The 24207-nt window shown below is 34.4% G+C and overlaps 1 protein-coding gene across 1 annotated transcript in view; it reads left to right on the top strand.

Moving 5' to 3' along the window:
* The window catches only part of DCC (DCC netrin 1 receptor), a 1180955-nt gene that overhangs the window by 817323 nt on the left and 339425 nt on the right, over positions 1-24207 (top strand). The window contains exons 10-12 of the mRNA XM_082416529.1: positions 12557-12705; positions 14375-14513; positions 20776-20825. Of these exons, the coding sequence (XP_082272655.1) occupies positions 12557-12705; positions 14375-14513; positions 20776-20825 (338 nt within the window). The remainder of the gene's footprint in view (positions 1-12556; positions 12706-14374; positions 14514-20775; positions 20826-24207) is intronic.

Here is a 24207-nt window from a genome sequence, read left to right as displayed (position 1 = left end):
TGTCAAGGTCACATGTGTACCCAGGTTCATTGTTATTGGGATTTTTATTGTTGCCACTGTAAGGAAAGATATTTTTTCTTGAGCTCTTTTTTTCAATTATCGGGAGCGGAATGGAGCAAAATTCCTCAACACGTATATACGTTGCTCAGGAAAAAGTGCCTTAGCAGAGTCTGATCTGTTAATTGGGGTCATTATTTTGAGTGCCTTAAAAAAGAGCAAAGTGTGGGTTTAGAGGAGCTCAGTTAGGTGGGAATAGAACAAACAGATGATCACAAAATCTGGAGACTAGCTAATGTTCCTAAAAAGCAGCTGACAATATATGGAAAAAGAAAGAAAAAAATTGCTGGAGAAATAAAGAAGAAAAAAAGTCTGTGATGAGGCCATTCATAGAACTAGGGTGTGAAATTGTCTAGCCCAGAGCCCACAAAATTAAGAGAGAAGTAAAGATGAAGAAAAATAATAGGTTATGACTCTCCATCTGGGGATAAATACCCAGCCGCATATCTCTGTATGTAGTGAAGAACCTCAACCCCAGTGTGGGTACCAACACTGTGATATTCACCTGCCCACACACCACACCCACACACCTGCCCAGTCTCGCTTTAATCCAGTGTTTGCTATCTCAGTGAACAACATGAGAAACAACCAGCTATGCAAGTCAGAAATATAGGAGTCATTCTTGATGCTTCTCTCCTCTCACTGCCCAACCTCCAATCCATCAAATGCTGTTGTTTTTACCTTCCCTGTAGCTCTCGAATCCCTCTTTTTCTCTTCATGTCCATCACCATCATTCCAAATCAAGCTGTTAACCTCTCTCTTCTGTGCTATAGAATACTCTCCCAACTGGTCTCCCAACACCTACATTTGCCCCCTTCAATTCACAATTTGTATAGTGGACAGAGTACAAAATGATTAAGTCTATCAGTATCTTGACAAGTCTTAAAAATCAAAATCCTCCTAACGCCTTTAAGGTCCAGTGTGGTCTCACCCCTGATGATCTCTCCCACCTCATCTGGACCTCTCCTGGCTCCTTGTGGTCCCATCACCTTAGACTAAATTTTAAGGAAGGTTTCATTGTTTCCGCTGCTGATTCTCATGATGTCTGGCACACTGTGAAAATTGGTAATATTTATTGAGCATTTCCTTGGTACTAGATGCCATTCATAAATGATTTATTATTAATCTCCACAACAAAGCCATGAGGTAGGTGTTGGTATTAACTCCATTTTTAAGGTAAGAAAATTTAAGCTCAAGAACATTAAGTAGATTGACCCTGGCCATATAGCCTGAGCAAGGGTACTGGATTTGAACCCAGGGTCTCCTATTCTGGAGGCCATACTCTTTACTGTTAGTCTCTCTCACCAAAGTTTTATTAGATGGGATGTAGCCCAGATCGGTAACTTCTGTGAAACCTATGTGTTAGGAGAATAGAGTTCTAAATTTCTTCTTTAACTTATGGTCCCTCCACAAAGAGTCAGTTTACCCAAGGCAGTTACTTATCTTTTAAAGCCTAGAGATAGATAAACAATACATTACTTCCCCAAAGAGATGGTATCTTTTAAAGTAGGATCTTTTTGCCGTTATGTAGAAAAACCTACTCACTTGACTGCTGGAGAAAAGATTTCTGCTTCCTTCTCCTCTAATACACAGCAGCAGGGCTCTTTTATAAAAGCAATCCATACATGTCATTTATTGAGTCTATTAAAACTACAGACATCAAATATTGATTCTTCCCATACTGACCATAAATACAAGCCAAATTTGAGAAAGGTTGCTGAGATTTAGTTACATTATCACCATGGGGAACATTCTGGGTTGCACTTAAGCTGAAGACACCTGATTCTCTGATGCGTATCTATAATATTTATAGAGAACTGACTTTTTTGTGTGCAGAAGTACGATCCTGAAGTATATACGAGTCTCAAATAAGTGTGAAACAAGCAAGAGGCCTACACCTGTGCCCTTCCTAGGGATTTCTGCTTGGGACTCTTCTATAAGAATTAAACATAAATGTATGGTCTGTATAATAACAACAAAATAACTGTGTGGAGTATTTATGAGAAGGTTGAAAGGTTTAGCTTATGTTTACAGACATAATCCTGGCCAGGACTCATGCTACACCCTATGCAGATATGGACTGCTATGCTTACTGTTTCCTTTTCACATACAGCTTCTCCTTGTTTCTTCTTACAATCTTGAGAATTAAGAGGAGCAAATACTTCTTCCTCCAATTGTCTGATGAGGGAACCAAAATTTGGAAATGTTTAAGGGACTTGATTTCAGGTAACAATAATATTAACTACTGTATTATTTTGAAGACTTGCTTTTCTATAATAGCATCATTTACAGTACAGTTTCTACAATAGCCCTGTTATATAGAAATTATGAACCCATAAGAAAATAATATGCAGAGTGTTGAGGTAAGCTGGTCTAAAGATAAAGTATTATTAAATAGTGAACAAGGGTTTTTGATCCAGGATTCAAAATTAAGGTGTTTCATTCCCATTTGGGGTATTTTCTTTTTTTTTAACCATGTATCACAGTGATAGTTTTCACCTTTCCACTATCTCTGTTTGGAATTTCTCAGAAGTTCTTGACAATTTCTTAGAAAACTCATTTGAATTTTTTTTTTCTTTTCTGAACATTTGTTCCCAAACTGAAGTTCTAGAGGCAAACATCTTGCAAAAAATGGATGAGTTTTTTTTAACTTTCTTCAAGCATCTTGAGACACACCACATTTTCTTAGAAATCAGTAGAACACTATTTGATTTGTTGATAATGCTAATAAAATAGATAAGCAATTTAATCATTGATAATTTCATGTTGGTGGGTTGTTTCCTGATTAACTGTGCCATCATTAATTAGTTCACTTTGGAATTATTCTCATTATTTTTACTTAAAGACTTCCTCATCTAAAGCCTTCCCCAAACTATTCTCTAGTGTTTTTCTCTCCATTGACCAACTTGTAAATTCTATTCCAGAAAGGCAGTTATCAAGGCCATTACTCATTAAACTCATTCACACCCATTTACCCTGACTCACTAGATTCCTCCTTCACATCTGAATTTCCTGTCCTTCCTTTTTCCATCAGTGCAGTTTTCAACTGTTGTTCAGGAAATACTCTTTACCAAACTTCCCATAACTGTCCTCAATTACTATATACTTCATCAATAGGTCTATTTCTAATGTTCTTATATACTTCATCATCCGTCCAGTCCAGAGAGGTGTTTTTTTGTTTGTTTGTTTTTGTGTGTGTTTTCTTTGTCCTAATAAGTTCCTTAAAGTTTCTACATGATAAAATATTTCACAGTACTAGAGAAAGCATTGTATTATAAACACATAAAGAGCATGATTAGACTTTAAAATGAGCTGTTACTTTTATCTAGAAATTTCAATCACAATGGAAAGTAACCAGACCCAAGCTATTCTGGGAAAATTTTTTTTAAGTCATTATGATTAGGTTTACATGACAATAAGCCTTCAGTAATATGGAAATTTAAGCACATTTGGCTGAAACTTTAAGTTTTTTAACTTCAGTATTATCTTTTTGGCAATTTTGCTGTATCATATAAACAGTTGCCTTTGACATTACTTAAAAATCTCCAGTTTAAATGGTTTGAAATCTCATTCAGTCAGGAATCTACATTACCCACTACATTTTACTTTTCTAGGCATTGTTTGTGTTCTAAAGTGAAATTCAGCATAAGCTATGTACTTCACCAAGGTTATTACTGCTTGCTGGTGTTAGTGAAAAATCTGTTACTCCACTGAAAAGACCTTACATTGAGGTCTATCCCTGTAATCACTTTTATTATAAAACTACTTCCGATTCTAGGACGAATCACAAGAAGACTACTTTTAAGATTTTTTTCCTTCAGAGAGAATCATTAAAGTTTTTCCTACTATGCTGTCAAAAAATATCCATTATTTAATATATCAACATTTATACATGTTATATATATAAGTAATATGTAAGTCATAAATCATATATGTGTGTATATATATATATAGATACATCAGTATATGTCTACAGACACACAGATGCAGACACATATACGCACACATAATGACACAGTTGAGTATATTGTGAGTTAGCAGATAGCACCTATTCAAACAAAAATATTCAATAAAATGATCAGGTAATAACTGCTTCCTCCAACCAAATCTTTTCAGACTCCTGTGGTTTTGTAATAGAAACCTACCCCACAGTTTGTGCTTCTTCCTTGCCAAACTACTGTCATATCTCCTAACTGTGCATAGTTCAGTCAAGAAGGGTTTTATTATGTTAATAATTACATTGCCTGCAGGCTTTTTGATGTTGCATTCCCCATGCAGAATAGAAACAGATTTCATAGAAATATCATTAAAGCTGTTAACTACAGGAGAAAAAAAATCAAAGAGGCAATCAAAGCATGCACTTTATTATCAATAAATGCAAATAGTTTCAGAAATGGTTTGCATTTGAAACACATTCAGTGAGGATATCATTGGAAATGGAAGCTGCTGCTTAAATAAGAGAGCTTTGTGGCCTAAATCCATTTGGATCACCACAGATAATTATTTAGATCCCTTGCTATCCATTTTTAAAAATGGACTCAAGAATCATTTTTGTATTAGCGCATGAATAAGAAGGTAGACTCACCCTCAGAATTCTGGCCTGAATTGAAGACATGTGAATTATAGGTCATTATTTGAATAACAACACATGTGATTTTTTTTTTTTTTCTTAATGCATAGTTACTTTAGTTCTTAAAAAAAAAAGGATTTGGTGGCTGTTAAATTAATGATTTAGGAACACTGTACTATGCAATCATTTTGAAAAGACTTTAAATATTCAAACGTTCAACTAGGTATTCTCTGACACTAACATTTGTCTTCATTTCGGACTACCAGCTGGGAAACATCAGTATAATGGTGAAAAGATATCAGCCTCATTCAGTATTGTGATGACAGAGACATGTCTTGATCCTTCTAAAGTTTTTTCTATGAAAACCTTATATTCACATTCTTATTTGGAAGAGGTTATTTAAACTCCCATTTTTAGAAGCATATATTTGATAAATCATAATTTGGAATTTAGCGTGCTTAATAAAAATATCAAATTACAGTACAGAGAAGTCAGGAAGGTAGACAGATATTAGAATAGACACAGAGCAAGAGAAAGGAAAGGAAAATAAAATAGGGTATTAATTTGTATATGCTGTTCGATTTCTTGATCATCAGAAGCCCTAACATTTGGAAAATCTAAAATATTTGATGAATTAAACCAGATGAATTCAAATGCATTTGATTTACCCATGATTTCCAAAATGAAATAGAAACATCTATTTCACAAATGTTTCAGCTTATGAAACAGTATAGCATTTTATTAAAAGTTGAAGATGTCTATTTAAAGTGAAATTATTGCCATATTTCCCATTATAAAGTAATTAATAAGCACTATAAATGATTTGATGATAAAGTCACTGATTTTCAGAACCAAAAGAAATCAGAGATATTATCTAATCCACTGGGAGCTACCACTTAGGAAACTGTAGACCTTAATGATGGAAACTTTGTACCCTACAACTCAAAAAATGTACATATTACATTTTTGAAAATATGCAAACAATTTCAGGGAGTCCATGGACACCTGGGTCTTTGATGCCAATGACTGGTCTCTATCATGTGTAGGTACAAGAAATCATACCTTCTGACTCTTATCTTAATTAATCAACTAGCTCATTAAACTGTAATATTCTCCCCCCCACCCCACTTACCTACTCATACATATATAGAACACAGACATACATCCTGTCATCAGTATGATTATATGTGATAAATCATGCCTTATTAAAGATTCAGCCAACTTTTATATGCCATCTTTGGGTTAATATGCAATAAGAACTCATTATAAAGTACCCTGTTACACTATGAACTTATATATAGTCAGAAATTCCTGTTCCCAGTACAAATAGTGACATGTAATACAGCTCATTTACTCTAGCATAGGTATTTAATTTGTTCTTAGGTACAGGTGTTATAATGAATTTCTACTGTAATGCAATATTGAAATTTAAAAAGGTAGTTGGTTAGGTTGACATTGATTGATGAGTTACTTGCATAGATTATGCATCTATTCTGGAATCTTTCCATTCTTTGAAGAAAGAGGTAACTGGAATAGAGATGGAGAGAAATTAGATGCAGTTTGCCACAAAATTATTGTCCAACTGTGGGGATCAGTGGGGATTATTAAAGACATCTTGGAAATGATGAGTGGTTAAACCCATTAAGGCTCTTGACTGACATACTAAAATGTAATGAAGTGGAAGGCTGAAGCTGTTAACTGTATTGATTTCACATCTCATTCCTATTGTTGAACATCTTTGAGTCTTCCTTTTTCTCTTTCTCTTTCTTTCTCTCTAATATGCATATAATGAATCACTTATGTAAAAGTGTGTAAGTTATGTATAAATATAGTTTATAGACATAGGTCTGAATAAATACACAAGTACATATATATATCAATATATGTATGTGTACTTGTGTGTGTGTATACAGATATACACACACATAAGCACACATGCCTATTTCCACAATCAACATAAAACACAATATATTATCCACAGGCCTATGTTAGAGCTATAATTCAAAAGGAAAATATTAGGGAATTCAGGAATTTGAATTTATAGTACTGTTGTGCAGAAGAGTAAACATGTAATAGCTTATGTTGTTACCTAACCAAACTTGCCTCTGTTCTCACCTGCACGGTAAAGCCAATCTGTTGACACTGGGTTATAGTGAAGGAAAGTACAGCATTTATTGAAGGGCACCAAGCAAGGAGAATGGGCAGCTCATGTTCAAAAGTCCCAAACTCCTCAATGGCTTTCAGGGAAGAGGTTTTAAAGGCAAAGTGAGGGAGGGGGCCACAGGGTGTCTGATCAGCTCATTCAGAATTCTTGAATTGGTTGGCTTCAAGGTGAAGTTTTGCATCATCAGCCTTCTGCTTTTCAACCAGTCCAGGGTCTGCGTGCTTGCGGTCAGCACTTTTCACGTGGTGGGGGTGTGCTTCCTGTAAAAACATCTTAGGATTGTGTGTCAGGCCTTCATCTGTATCTTTCAGGGAACTGGGAGTTGGGTGATTCTGCTCTGTGGCAGATTTATAGTCTAAATTGTTACCAGTTTCCTGGCCCAACAGCTATTCTTTGTTTCTACGTCTTCACATTTCCTAATCATTAACTCTTTCTTTATTATTAATTAATTAATTTTATTTTATTTATTTTTGGCTGCTAATCATTAACTCTTGAGCCAGCCTTTTGAGACTCAAGGGAGGCTTGGGAGACTAAAGCAGAAGCCTTTTACTTCAAAGGACAAGGACACAGGGGCTTGTATACGGTTTCAATCCCCCTTTTCTTTGATAGTGCTCAGTCTTGAGGGGAACAGGTTTAGGAAAAGAAAGGGAGTAAAGTTTTGTATAGGGGAGTTAATCATAAACTTGGCAGAGGAACTCAGTTTTAGGGGGACTCAGTTTCAAAGTGAAACACAGAGTCTTGACACTATCCAGGAATGCTGTGAAAAAGAATGTCCCATGTGCAGGCAGTATTTTGGTCTGGATGATTAACTCTTTCTCTCTATCTCTCTATCTATATACAGGCAGACCTCATTTTATTGTGCTTTGCTTTATTGCACTTTGCAGATACTACATTTTTTACAAATTGAAGATCTGTGGCAACCCTGTCTTGAACAAGTCTCTTGGCACCAGTTTTCCAATGGCATTTGCTCACTTCCCTGTCTCTATGTCACATTTTGGTAATTCTTGCAATATTTCAGAATTTTTCATGATTATTCTATTCGTCATGGTGATCTGTGATCAATAATCTTTGATGTTGCTCTTGTAACTCTTTTGGGGTTCCACAAACAGCACCCATATAAAGAAGGTGAACTTAACTGATAAATGTTGAGTGTGTTCTGACTGCTCCACTGACAGGCCACTCCCTCTTCCCCTCTCCTCAGGCCTCCTTATTCCTTCAGGCACAACACTATTGAAATTAGGTCAATTAATAACCTTAGAATGACCTCTGAGTGTTCATGTGAAAGGAAGAGTCAATCAATGTGGCAAACTGCATTGTTGTCTTATTTTAAGAAAATGCCACAGCTGCCCCAGCCTTCAGCACCACCACCCTGATCAGTCAGCCGCCACCAACATCAAGGCAAGACCCTCCCCCTACAAAAAGATTATGACTCACTGAGGTTTCAGATGATAGTTAACATTTTTTATCAATGAAGTATTTTTAAATTATGTACATTTTTTTTAGACATAAGGCACATTTAACAGAATACAGAACAGTGTAAACATGACTTTTTATAGGCACTGGGAAACCAAAAATTTTGGTTTCCTTTATTGTGATAATTGCTTTATTGGGGTGGTCTGGAACCTAACATACAGTATCTCCAAGGTATGCCCATATGTCTGTACAGTTGTCCCTCAGTATCTTCATTGGCATTGATTTCAGGGCTCCCCCATTGATACCAAAATCTGCAGATGCTTAAGTACCCTACATAAAATGAGGTAGTATTTGTATTTGCATATAACCTACACATATCCTCCAGTATATTTAATCTTGATTAATTATTAATATCTCTAGATTACTTATAATACCTAATACAATCTAAATGCTATGTGAATAGTTGTAAGTAAAATGTAAATGCTATGTAAATAGTTGCCACAGTACAGCAAATTCAAGTTTTGGTTTTTGAAACATTCTGGATTTTTTTTTTTTTTTTTTTTTTTTGTATTTTTGAACTGAACTGAGGTTGGTTTAATCCAGACATGCAGAACCTGCAGGTATGTATATCTATACATATACTGTATATACCTATATCTATCGCTCTCTCTATGTATATATCTCTGTGTGTGTGTATATATATATATATATATATATATATATGACTGTATATCTATATCTGTATTTATGTATATAAATATATATGTATATATGAAATGGAAATAAAAATAAAAATAAACAAATGGGACCTAATGAAACTTAAAAGCTTTTGCACAGCAAAGGAAACCATAAACAAGACGAAAAGACAACCCTCAGGATGGGAGAAAATATTTGCAAATGAAGCAACTGACAAAGGATTAATCTCCAAAATATACAAGCAGCTCATGCAGCTCAATATCGAAAAAACAAATAACCCAATCCAAAAATGGGCAGAAGACCTAAATAGACATTTCTCCAAAGAAAATATACAGATTGCCAACAAATGCATGAAAGGGTGCTCAACATCACTAATCATTAGAGAAATGCAAATCAAAACTACAATGAGGAATCACCTCACATCGGTCAGAATGGCCATCATCAAAAAATCTACAAATAATAAATGCTGGAGAGGGTGTGGAGAAAAGGGAACCCTCTTGTACTGTTGGTGGGAACGTAAATTGATACAGCCACTATGGAGAACAGTATGGAGGGTCCTTAAAAAACTAAAAATAGAATTACCGTATGACCCAGCAATCCCACTACTGGGCATATACCCTGAGAAAACCATAATTCAAAAAGAGACATGCACCCCAATGTTCATTGCAGCACTATTTACAATAGCCAGGACATGGAAGCAACCTAAATGTCCACAAACAGAGGAATGGATAGAGAAGATGTGGTACATATATACAATGGAATATTACTCAGCAATAAAAAAGAACAAAATAATGCCATTTGCGGCTACATGGATGGACCTAGAGATTGTCATACTGAGTGAAGTAAGTCAGACACAGAAAGACGAATATCACATGATATCACTTATATGTGGAATCTAAAAATAAAAGGTACAAGTGAACTTATTTACAAAACAGAAGTAGAGTCATGGATGTAGAAAACAAACTTATAGTTACCAGGGTATTGGGGAGAAGGAGGGATAAATTGGGAAATTGGGACTGACATATACACACTACTATATATAAAATAGTTAACTAATAAGAACCCACTGTATAGCACAGGGAACTTTACTCAGTGCTCTGTAATGGCCTATATGGGAAAAGAATCTTAAAAAATAAAGGAGTGGATATATGTATATGTATAACTGATTCACTTTGCTGTACACCTGAAACTAACATAGCATTGTAAATCAACTATACTCCAATACAAATTTAAATATATATATATATAAATGTCCTAAAAAATAAAGAAAGGCTTTTGAACTGTTTCAGTATAAAGCAGACTAAAGAGGTATGGTAAAGAAATTCAAACTTAAGCATAAACTGGATCCTCAATTAGAGATAAAAATGCTACATAAATGACACTATTGAGTCAGTTGACACAGATGACGATTAGTAATATTGTATTACTATGAAATGCACTGAAGTTGAAAACTATATTATTCATGCACACATTAATTCTTAGGAAATATGCATTAAAGAATTTAGGGGTAAAGAGCCCGATTGGTGCAACTAAATCTCGATAGATAGATAGATAGATAGATAGATAGATAGATAGATAGATAGATAGATAATTGAGAGAGAGAATGATAAAGTTTATAGAACAAAGTGTTAATAATGGGTAAATCTGGATAAAGGGAACTAGGGTGTTCTATGTACTATTCTCATTCTTAACGTTTTCTATAGGTATAAAATGTCTTCCAAATAAGTTTTTAAGAAATTATTAATAATCAGTTGTTAAGGTGAAAAGAATGCAATTGTCAATAATGATGTTTCTCCAGATTGGGGACTGGTGGGAAAATATGTGAGGGTGACATTGATACCGACCAGGGTTCTTGGCCTTCCCCAATCAAGCAAGGCTTTATTGGGGCCCCTGCTGCAGCAGGGAAGAACGAAAACAAGTAACAGGTTCCCTTGCTCTCTCCCTGAGGAAGGATAATCTGGTTCCTTATATAGGATGAGGGAAGGGGTGTGTCCAGGGATTCAGCCAGAGGGGTGTCTTAGGTGGTCTACCCACCCATTTGGTGGTGTTGAGTGTAGGGGGCATGTGCAGTACCCTCCTTTTGCTCCCAACACCCTGTCTTTGCTCCGGGCTCTTCAGAAGTGGCAGTTGGGATTTTTTTTGGTCTTTTTGTACCTCCTTGTCCATAATTTGCCCCAACTGCACATGCACAGTTATTTTTACTCCCTTATAGTTTCTTTGTATTCTGTTGCTCGAGGAGAGGTTTGTCCAGGTGTAAGCACTGCAGCAAAGGGGCCCAGGGCCCAGGGCCCAGCCTGTCTCAACATAAAATATGTGTTTCTGATGTGAGTATTATTTTTCCCCAAAAATGTGTGAGCGGTAATGCCTTAAGGAGCTGGGTTCCATGGAACAAATTCTGAAAATGATCCAGAGACACAGGTTCCATTCCGATCTAAGAAGTATATTATCAGATGTCATGTCAGCTGGGTTTTCATATGCTATTTCGCTATGGAAGTTCAAACTCACAAGTGTTGAATTAGAGGCCAAAACTGTATATCTGTCTGTCCAAAGCTAGGTGGTATCTAAGGCTGGGGGAAGTACACAGCATGTTTAAGTTAAAGTTGTTGTTATGCTTGCAATGATGAGACTATTTATTTATTTCAGATTATAGTAACTAATGTGATTCTTACATTTACCATTTACAAATCATATATTTAATTTCAGGTCCATAGGCACAAATAAAAAATTCTGCACATGTTCAGAATTTGCAAATCTAAAATCAGAAGGATTTTCTTAACTCGTTTCACATCCTAACCTGACCTGACCTTATGTTAGGCTATATATAGTCTTTAATAATCCTGTTTGGTGTGAATGTCATATATTTGCTGCAAATATATGGTTTAATAACAGGGTGCTACCACAGACCCCACTCGGGGTGTTACATAAAACACTGTCTATACACCATGTTTCATTTCTAAAACCTGAAAATTTTTGGATATAGAAACACATCTGGATGTTAAGTGTTTTGGTTAAGTGATTGCAGACCTGTGTTTATCTAATTTCTTTAATGAACAAGCTTCTTACCCTTGATTAAGTGAAGTAATAGTTATGAGAGAAGATAGAATACTAGAAAGTAAAATTGAAGATTAAATCCTGAAATTAATTTAAAGGACCCAGATTTGGGCAAGATTTTAAAATGATGACTTAAATAAGGACAACGTGGTAAATTATCCATAACTGTGCTGCCTATTTGAATTATAAGTAGGATCATCATGTACAAGTATTCTAATTGCATTTTCTCTTTTCCTTCTGCAGTTAGCAATACACAGGCAAAGGCCTACTTGCAAAGTGGAAAATTCTCCATACTAAGAATTTAGATTAAGAATCCCACTCTTATTCAGCCATTACCCTAGTCACTTATACTCCTTGACCAGTTTCCTCAACCGTAAAATGAAATAAGTAATTTAGATTAATATAAGTCCCCTTCTGAATTTTAAAATGAAATGATTCTAAAATTTCATAACTTTCTATTTATATCCTATATTTTTATATTCTTATTCCATATGGTTCTAAAAATAGTACATGGTGCTATAATTTCCTTGAACTGTAAATGATGAAATTCTGTTTGTTTTGAGAAAGAGGACCTTCTTGTACTAATCAATTTCTCTTGTAAACAGTGCAAGTTCCAGGGCCAGTAGAAAATCTGCAAGCCGTATCTACCTCACCTACCTCAGTTCTTATTACCTGGGAACCCCCCGCCTATGCAAATGGTCCAGTACAAGGTTACAGATTGTTCTGCACTGAAGTGTCCACGGGGAAGGAACAGGTAGGCAAAAGAATGGGCCCCACTCCTGCCGCCTATCGGAGAAATTGCAGGAGATCTGCAGGGTCTTGATATAAACCAGTATCCAGCACATTAATTGGATAGCTGATCAGTTTTAAATTAACTCTTATTGAAAATGTTAAGCAATTTAATTGAATTCAGGTGGTAAGAGAAGCAAATGGGCAATGAGATGAAGTTAATACAAAGGATGCAGATTTTTTGTTTGAGTATATTGTGGTCTGGGCCAGTGTAACCACATTTGAATGAGCCCATCTGGTTCCAGAACAGTATTTGCATTTTCAGTCCTTATCCTAAGGGATGATCAATCTTATATTCAGCAACTTCCGTCAAATTGCTTTTTTCATTCTTTTTTCATTCATATGTTTGATGTTATTTCTGTCTTCTCCCCACCATGGGACCATCACCTATCACTTCTCGTTGTTTTCAGAATTACTTTACTCCTGAACACTACCTTCCATTTCGCTTCTAATCTGTGGTTAGCACAGACATTGGAAATAGACAAATTAGATTTTCATGTAAAGTAAGAGTAAACGAGTCTTAAGGGAGACACATGAAACTCAGCTATTCTATTTTGTGACATATATATGACTACTGAGATGTTTACTTCCAGATTCTCAACTTCATGTGGAAAAAGATACATAGACAAGTGGGTAGTTAAATAGGAAAGACCAGAAATGACCTTGGGATATTGAAGTTCTTATGATGTGTTGTGAAATTTGCCCATTATAGTGTGGCCTTCATGCTTCCACATACACTGCATGATAGATATTTTTCATTAAAATAAAATGTTTGCATTAGTTCTATTCAGAACAGTTCCAAGTTCCAAGTTATAGCATAAGAATTACCGAGATCCTCCTAAGTAATCATTCATTCCATTTTTTTTTGTTGTTTACTGCTCCCATGCTATTTAGCTCTTATTTTCACCTTTCTATTCTACCCTTTTCCTACACATTTTAGTTCTTCAATAATGCATTTTACCAATTCATTTAAATAAATTAAAAAATAGTGTCACCCAAGATAGAGTGTGAGGATCTTTGGGAAGAGCTGTATAATGGATCTTCTGGAGTGAACTGGCTCTGATTTTCTCAGTGACCTTCACCTCCATTACCTCATTTCTACATCTGTGAACTGCTGAAAACAATTCCAACTTAACCTCACAGCATTTTGAGAGAAAACAATTGTAGCAAAGTATCCATAACAATTGTAGCAAAGTATCCATCAGTTTCGAGAATCTCAGGTATATTTCAGCACAAGAAGGAAGAATTATATTGTTTCTTGGTAAATTATTCCATTTTGGGTACAGGAGCAACTCTCCTTCCCGTGGATTTACAAGCTGCCTTCTGCCTGTCAGGGTTTTGGTGTGGGCGTTAATAGTGCACACCATTCAAAGTACTGGGTGGTGTTAAACAAATTGGAACTTAATGACTGTAAAGATAGCATGGTGCTGTTTTAACTAGGTGTCTACAGAGTGGTTTGGTCTTCAGTGGGGGAGTGTGTGTCACAATTTAGGTTTTATAACAACTCATAATAAGGCTACAGTGTAGTTTTGTGAGTAAGAGTCTAACATCCAATTCACTGACTGCACAGAATGGCTGCCATTTCAGCTTTAACGTGTCTCCTGAATGACGGTTTTGGTGTTTTGTGTCTCCAGAATATAGAGGTTGATGGACTATCTTATAAACTGGAAGGCCTGAAAAAATTCACGGAATATAGTCTTCGATTCCTAGCTTACAATCGCTACGGGCCAGGAGTATCTACTGATGATATAACTGTGGTTACGCTTTCTGATGGTAAGTTATAGACAGTGAAATTTGACTCACATAGTTGTTATAATAATGAAATAATATTGGATATATGTCATAGATTCCATGTTCAAGGTTTCCTAACTAAAACTTCATGGAGTATACTAGCATACATTAGAAATTTGGCTAATTCACTCAAACTATCTATTACAGTCAAATTTAAACTTTGAAAAGGTATACACTCTGAATCAGGATGTCCTAATTAGTCATCTTCAAAGTGTAACTGCTGCCTAAGAGCTCAGAATCATTTCTTTGTGTGTGTTTTCCTTTATTCCTATAAATACAGACACATTTGTACATGTGTGTGGGCTAATTTACATCAGCATCTTTCTTTTGTTTCTCCTAAACAGTGGTAGATGATTAAAAGTGTAAATGATGGACAGTCCTCCTACATATACCTCTTAATTTGAAAAAAATCATGAAGTTTTAGGCCAAATAATCCAGTATTGAAAGTATTAAAACTGAATATGAAAATTTATATTTTAGTTTTACCTTGCCTAACAAATGAAAGATTAGACATATTTTTTAATGCCATAAAAAAGAGAAAGAAATCTTAATGAAGTAGATGAATTTGACAAAGCAGTAGCAGAGGAAACTAGAGATCTAAAAATGGATGATAATGAAAGGTTGGAAGTTGAATGAAAAGTGCAAATAAAGCACAGCAGAGTATATGATATGGGGCCAGTGACAATTCAGGCAGGTGCAGAAATGCAGAGATGTGACCTCCATGAATACTAAAAAGGCATCAAGCTATTTCTTTTCAGCAACTGTTTCCATGTTGGTATGTGTAATTCTATAAATTATTGATCTTTTGAATTTCAAAAAAATGACTTTAGTTTGTGATTCCTTGACTGATCCAACCTTGCTTCAATCTAGGAAAATATCTGGGTGGATATTTCATACAGTATCAGTGAAATGAGGAAGGGCATGCATGTTATTAAGGATAGTGCAAAGAAGACACAGGAGTAATGTTCATTTGCAATTTCAGTGTAAAATAATACTTTATATCTGACACCGCTTTGGTATCATTTTTAATGTAATTCTTAAGCCCATCCATCTGATTCTGTTATTGAAGACAGAACAGAATATTTATTGGCAGAATAAATTACTTCACAACTTATAATTATAAAAATAAAAGGAAAACAAATGAAAATGAATATTTTACATAATTTATGTAGATTTCATTCACACACTGAACTGTAATGCTGTGGCCTTATTCTCTACTTTGGTTTTAAATGTCATAAGTGAGAAAGATAGATTATTACTCATTAATCCAAGAATTATTATCTAGAAGTATTGCAACATTTAGGATTTAGAAAATGCCTGTCCTTAAATGAAAGGATTTCATGACTCTAATCCAACAAACATCACTCTGCAAGGGACCCCAGCTTCCCTCTATCAGATGCATTTGATAGAGAACACATGAACTTCAGGGGCCCCTAGGAGTGGGTACTTCAACCTCGTCTGCTTTCATCTTTACAATAAACTCATCTCTTGTACTTCAATCTGATGTCCTCTTCTCTCTACTGAAGCTATGCATGCTGAGGTCACATACAGATGAATTTAATTACAATTAATAGTCACCTGCTTCCCAGTTGTAAGTCACAAAGCCCTGCTCTCCTTGACTTTCTGGATGTTATAAAAGGGAGATGTTGTGAAAATTAAATGTTTAATCCATATAAGCACTTAAAACATGGGCATGGCATGTATTTAAATGTTTAAGAAATGTTATCTATGCCAATGTCTCTTTTTCTCATTATTCTAAATGTTCCTTAATATGAGGGATGATGTTATATTCATCTCTGTATCCCTCCTAACTCAGTAAATATTTATTGAATTAATCAGACAGTTCAGCCAAACCTGTACAAATGTTTGTAAGTATAGACTCATCTTTAGGACTTCCTCTTTGTGTGACTAACTTAACATGATTATGTGTAAATATATATGTGTTATAGAGAGCATCAGATTTCCTATAAGGCCATAGAAATTCTTACCATAAAAAATTTATATTGGGACAATAGAAAAATTGAATAAAAGCAAAAATAAAATGCAAATAACTTTTTTTCTGAATTAATTATCCCCAAAGTATCCATGTTATGCTAAGATGCTTATAAAGATTTTATTCTGAGGAGCTGTCATCTCTAATTTAGCTCTGTTTTAATTGTTTTTCTGGGAGGAAACACTGTTTTTTGTTCAGATTCCTCCACCTAGTGTATCATTGGTTTACAGTGTTCCACTTCTTCAAACCGTTGGGATTGTAGAGCATCAAGCTAGACAGCCTAATATTTAGTGTAGACTGTAAGTAGTTTTGCCAGTTTGTTCTTAAGCACTGTCTCTGGAACTAGTTGACATGAATGGGTTACCAACAGATTTTATGAATTAATTAACATTTATTGGTGTCCATGCCAACTTGCCCTGTGTTCAAAAGCAGAGGGACCAAATTTCATAGGCAAGCTTAGCTATAGGAATGTGCTTCTTACTGTTAGCACTAATATTTATTGAATACTTATTAGTGCAAGGCCCTGCTCCACACACTTCACAACACTGTATTTTTCCCTACTTTACAGATGTCAAAACTAAGATAGAGGTCACAAAAGCTAGTAAGCAGCAGAGCCAGGTCACATAAGCGAGTAAGTAAAGAAGGGGGATTCAGTGTGGACATATATTGTTTCTCTTATTCTATAATAAATGTCTCATATTAGGTCCTTCAAGAAAAAAGCTCAGAGCTACATATAAATTCTTTCAATCCACAAATTATGTGTACAGGACAGCACACACTTGCTAAGGGGAGGAATTCAAGTGACTATATGTACAATTTATTTACAAATTTGAGAACTTAATCTACTCTACAGAATGCTTCATCACCATGTGCTTAAACCAGCATGCTCCACCACATTGAGAGGAGTTTCCAGACCAAATGCCTCTGATTGGCTTTAATGAACCTATTGTAATTGATAAATTACTTGACATTTCGAAGAGAAAAGCAATGAACTATGTCCTTCCCCTCTGCCTCATGAAACAATGAAGCGTTGTCAAATAAGACAAATAAAGAAAAGTCCTAATAGATAAATGTGGATTCCACTCACTTCCACCAAGCATCTAATCCTATCTGTTGTATCTATTTATTTGTAAATAGTACGGAAATTGATAGTAAGAAGAAGAGAATAATAACTAAAAATACTGTAGAAAAAAATTATCCACTTTTTTTCCTGACTGTGTAAGGCAAGAATAGCCAGTGTGCCATCAGTGAAAAGTAAGAGAAATTTATATTGTAAAAAAATAGGCAAAATTCATTAACACCATTGTTACAAGTCCACCTTTGGGACTTGATGGCTTTAAATTCCTAATTCAGAAAATTATCAAATTGTGGTAGTTTATTATTGTTCTTATATATTCTTGGCTTTCTGAAATGAGGAGTTAAATGCCATTTATAAACTTTCATTAAAGTGACATTTAAGGGTTACATATCAACTAGCACAGTACCTAGAACAAAATGTATGATCAATTTAAATACCTTTTCTTTCCTCCAATATTCTATGTTTTCATATTATTTAATTGGTCAAAAGTGTGTGTAATATGATTAGTAAAGTATAATATGATATAAATATTAGAATATCATATGAAACCTAAACTAGAAATATTTTTCATGAGTAAGAAGTGATTTATTATCACCTAATATTAAGACATTATTTCCAATCTTAGCTTTTAAAGAATATATTTTTCAGAAGCTGTACAATTATATGATTTAGAACATAGCATTTTTTTTCAGTTTGTACCTGTTTTAATTTTTACTGCTTTACAGAGTGATTTGAATGTGGGTCATATTAAATTCTTCCTCATTGTGAGAACATCAGTTTTTTTTTTTAGTTCTTTTGATCACACAAATTATTTTTATTTCCAGCCTGTCTTTAATCTTTTCTTGGTACAGTCACTTTAGAAAACTTTGTATCTATTAAAACTTAACATATGTTTAACCCTCATAGGGGGTCCCCCCCACCAGTATTTCCACTCCTAGGTATAAAGGAATGAAGGAAATGAGTGCAGTTGTCCAGCAGAAGACACAAACTAGAATTTTTATAGCAGCTTTATTCTCATAACTCCAAACTAGAAATTGATCCAAATGCCATTCATCAGTAGAACAGATAAATATAAATTAGAATAATTGTATATTGTAATACTCTGGAGCAACAAAACAAAACAAAAAACTATTGCTACATGCACCAATATGAATGGATCTCAAGAAGTAAGCAAAAGAAGCCAGCCTCTGGGAAAGAAAACACACAACTATGGTTTTGTTTTTAGTAAGCTCAAAATAAACTAATCTGTGGAGTTAGAGGTCATAATAAGTAGTGGTTACTATCAGAAAGATATTGACTAAGAAGGGACACAGTGAGCTTTCCAGGTTACTGAAAATGTTCTATATCTTGATCTAGGTGGTGTTTAAATGGGGATGTACACACACACACACACCACTTTATCCAGTCATACATTCAAGGTTTGTGCACTTTCCTATGTGTTATAACTTAATTTAAAAAATAAAATTGCAAAATTATAAACTTTTTTTTATTGTAACCAAATTTGTTGACCAAAACTCTAAATATGAAAAATATGTTATTATAATCTTATAATCTTTCTATTAATTGATTAATTCTATAAATATTTGCTGAGTGTGCTCTATGTGCTTAACACACATCAATATTGGGGATACAGCATCAAAAGGACAAAAATCCTGGTTCCTGTGAAGGTTATATTCTGTATTTGATATGAAAACCATAGCAGAATTAAATGAAATTAAAAAATAAAGTCTATCTCCTAAATAATGAAATATTTTTTTGAAAGAATGCTTGTTGACCTAATTCCTGAAAAACAAGCTCTGATAAACATTTTTCACAAGTTACATTGGTAATAACCTTTATCAAGTACTAACAAAATAAGTGACTATAATTCCTATCATGTTTATCACTTATTTATCAAAGTCAAACAAAATAAGTGATTATAATTCCTATCATGTCCAGAAAGGTCCAGGAGCTAATATTTAAGTAAGTATCCATTTGTTCATTTAATTGTTGAGTCAGTAAATATTAATTGAATGTCAGTTTGGAGGATTTAAAGATTAATCAGACATATATCATGCCCTCATAGTGATTACTTTTGAGAAGGCAAAATCAGAGTAGGACATAAATAAATTCAGGGTAAATATAAGCACCCCAGGAAAACATAGATATTGTCCAAGTTCAAATTAAAGAAGAGGAACATAACAAAAATGGCCTTTAAATTTTTGAAGATGCTGAAAGCCTTTCTTCTCTATTAAATTTATCAATTTGTCATGAAAAAAATAAGGAATAATCTGATTTATATATATTAAGCATTTACTGAATGCTACTTATATTACTGTTGTGGGACAGAATTATTTATTTGTTTGTTTATTTATTTATTTATACGATTTATCCAAGACATCTAGAATAGTACTTGAGATATTAGAGTCATTCAGTGAATGGCTATCGTTGAATTACTAACTTGATAGAATATTCACTTTTTGATATAGTAAATATTCATTAGAAGTATTATAAAGAAAGCTGTATATGTTCTTCCTCCTTCCACGAAGGAGTGGAACAATCAAAATGCAAGTAAGAGAAGCAAAATACCTAGAAAACCCACGAAGAAAAATAAATTGCACCTTTGTTAGTAGAATTGGCTCACCAAATGCTCTCTGGTAACCTGCTTGCATCTATGACACAGAGATTTAATTACAAAGTGTGAGAAAAAAAGGGATGTATTTCTTCTTTTCACTTTTTAAGGGGTAATAAAGGTTGTATTTAAAGGGATTAAGCAACAAGAGTGACCATTAGAATGACATATTTCATCATAAAACCGTGGAGGTCCTGAAATGCACAATATCTTAAGCCCTTAAAACCACTCTAGGAAATCTCCCGTGTGTTTTTATTGGTTCCTCTGGGAAGGTTATCACCAGAAAACTGTAATTAAATGGCAGTATTTAGTATCACGGCAGGTGCTTTTTTGCCTAAGAGTTTTGGGGGCTCCCTCGATGGATAACTGGTCCACTAAGTGAGAAAAACAAATGCAGTCATTTTTCATCTCTCCAGGAAAATTTTGAAGTGCCACCTGGAATTACCTACCTAATTATCCTTATGAACAGTGAAAAAGACATGCTTTCTCTTTTCAAAGAGGGTTGGAGTTTCTCTTTCGTGACTTTGGCAATAACGATCTCACCTTGTTTTATTTCTTCTAGTGCCAAGTGCTCCGCCTCAGAATGTCTCCCTGGAAGTAGTTAATTCGAGGGTGAGTTGTGGAAATGTTTACTACTTCATTACCAATACATGTGTAACTTTCAATCACCCATCCACTGCTTGGGGTGGATGGTGGCTTCCATGTGAGGAAATGTTCCAGAACAACACAGTGAGTGGCATTAATCCCACATCTTCCACCACACTTGAATGAATTAAATGAAGGAGTTGTTTGCTTACACTTGATTTTATAAATGTTATCATGATTAAAGGCTATTCCATCAAGTAACAAAGTTGTCTATTTACCTATACAGTAAGTCTCCCACATAACGAACCTTCAAGTTACGAACTTTCAAAGATGCGAACGTGCCTCTGTGTGCCAGCTGTTGTACTGTACTACTGTACTTTTCAGGGTACTGTACTGTAAGATTAAAAATGTGTTCTTTATTTTGTGTGTTCATTTGTTTTTTTAATGTATTATTTGTGTGAAAAGTGTTATAAACCTATTACAGTATAGTACTATATAGCCGATTGTGTTCATTGGGTACCTAGGCTAACTTTGTTGGACTTACGAACAAATTGGACTTTTGAACGCCCTCTCAGAATGGAACTCGTTTGTATGTAGGGGACTTACTGTATAGGACGTAATGTGCTAGATGGAACAATTGAATGTAGGAATGAAAAAAGTAATTGCAAGAGGTAGGATAAAGAGAGACTTTGTTTCCTGGTAGATTTAATTTGAATTGAATATTTCATCCTCATTCCTCCTCTTCTCTTACAAATATAGACATGGAAGGCTCTTCTTGAGGTCTGATACGGTTATCTGTATGAAGCAGTATTAATCAGTGATTAATGTTTTCCTGGCCTGAAAAGTTGATACAACTTTCAAAAGGGTTTAAATTCGGCTGGGAGTAGCTGAAGATAAGGAGTTAATGCCAGAATCAGTTTTCTAGAAATATCTCCTTTTTCAAGTGTGTCTCACTCAGCATTGGAAAGAAGCAAAAACCACACGGTAGAGGAAAGCAAAAGTAAGATTGGCCTGGCTTGCCTCTGTCATCATCTGGTTGTCTGCGCTCAGAGAAATAATTTCGCTCTCCCTGGGTCTCAGTGAGGAGATTGGCCTAACCGGTCTCCAAGCTCTAGAAGACAACAGGAAAATAATATGTGTCTTTGAGAAAGTCATACTCTGATTTTTAATCCTAGCTTCCTCTTTTAGTAACTGTATACGATGTCAGAAAAGTTTCAAACCTCAGTAAACTTCAGTTTCTATATGTTCATACAGTGTGCATGTTAATCCCTCCCTTATCTATTTGTCATGAGGAAGTAGTAATATAGCATATGCAATGGATCTAACTTAACATCAGTAGCTATTACTTCACTCAATGTACAATTTCTTGCAATATTTTGCAAAAGTCTCTGATGAAGCCATATTTTGTGATTTTTATCAGATTTACCTCTGTCAAATGAGTTTACCTTTTGGAGCTAGTGAAATGTCTCTAAAATGGTTATCCTCTTATAATTTTAGGCACTAATTGGATAAGAATGAATGAAACAAATTTAAACTTAGAAGGGAGAAAAATAAATGAACTAAGGGAAGAAAAATGAGCTAAAGGAAAATAACGAGAAATAGACATCACCCTAAAAATGACATTATTATTTACAACATTAAATATTTTATAGATGTGCTATTCTAATTAACAGATTGCCAAATCAAAGTCAAGTAGATTTTTATAATTATTGTAGGTTGCTAATGAATGAAACTGGGAGACCATATTGTAGTTTCTCTTGTTTTAATGACTCATTTTTATTAGAGTTTCACCAGATTTACATCTTTCCTTCAGGACAGAACACAGAAATTGATATAAGCTATTTTGTGTGTGTATGCTCGTATCCCATAAAATGTCTACTTTAGCAAAGGATGAATGTTTTCTTCTGGACTGTGAATAAGGCATTATTGAATGACCCTGGTTGCTGACTGTCTTTGAATATGAATTTATTACCCTCCTGTAGGAGGGAATTCCTGGATTGCAAAATTGACTTTTTCAACTGATATATATATACACACACACACACACATAATCAAATATCACAGGCCATGCTCTTCTAAAATCTGCAGTGTTTGAAGCAACCAAATATTAACACCCCTGCTTCTATCTTCCTGAAGTTATCTCTGTAACGTTGCACTACCAGAAAATTTAACTTGTTCATTAGCTTTTCAGAATGAATACAGCAGGCCCAGGCACTAGAAAGCTTCTTGCTCTCCTCTCCCTCCCTCTGTTATCTTCTTTCCTAGCTTTTAAGGCATTATAAATTATTTTTCTTGGATTGTTACCAAGAGGAAAGGAACTGGATGATCAAAGCACTGTTTTATCATTCCCAATATGTTGATGCAGAGAAAAACAATAACAATATGCTATTTTGATATTTGTCTCTTGTTTGAAACAAAAGAAAAGCTCTCAAATATACTAATATTTGCCCCAGATGATTACCATTTTAAGGAAAAAATTTGTAAAAAAAGAAACATTGTAGTTGAATAAGTGTTGTATTCTTTTAGACTAATAGAATTATGACTTTAATGTTATTCATTTTACTTGGAATTTTTATTTAATATAGAAGGAACAGTCATATTTTAAGTTCTTATTCTATATCATATCTGTAATTATGGAACATAATTGACCATTTTATTGACAGTCAATGAGAAAATTTCTTGGTGTTTGCACACAGATGGCTAGGATTTCTGTACATAGAACTGAGAAGTGAATACAAGGTATAAAGTTATCATATATAGATATTTGTTATGGTTATGGCCACCTATTAGCCAATTGGACCAAGAAATCATGTTACAGGATATGAAAACAGAGGGGTCCTTATACATTCAGATAAAAGAACCAAAGGAGTTTTTGGTACTCTGTTGTTCTTGAAAACCCATTATACTGGATTACCTTTATAAAGCTGTAATCACAAAACAGACTAGATACCCTTTCTGCAGACTGCCTGTGAACACAAATTTTGTTTTGAAGGAATGGCTTGACCTATAGATATTATTTTTAAGTAATGGTTATGATGAGGTGGTTATTTCTCCTACTAAACATTTTTTTTACAAGAAATAAAATCTTCACAAGAAAAGAGAAAATAGTGATTTACAGTATGTACTTTAAAATGGGACTTTTTATTAGGAAAACCTTTTATAAGGATAATTTTCTTAAGATTTTACTTTGAAATTTAATTATTATTTAAAGAAATAAATATTACAACTTAATTAGTCGGCTATTATATAAGCACAAGCTTGTAGAATGCAACGAGCTTTTTAAGTTGTCACTTGACTGTTTTCCTATGTTCCAATAGAGAAGTTCTCAGAATAAGACCATTTAGAGTATACTGAGATTCAAGGTGTTTGGGCTCTTTTAGCAGCTCTTTGAGATCTTGAAAAGTCACTG

This window comes from Balaenoptera physalus (genome assembly GCF_965194825.1).
Source record: "Balaenoptera physalus genome assembly, chromosome: 12".
In the NCBI taxonomy this organism is placed as follows: domain Eukaryota; kingdom Metazoa; phylum Chordata; class Mammalia; order Artiodactyla; family Balaenopteridae; genus Balaenoptera; species Balaenoptera physalus.
Note: the sequence above shows the minus strand (reverse complement) of the source record. Positions and strands in the feature narration are given on the sequence as shown.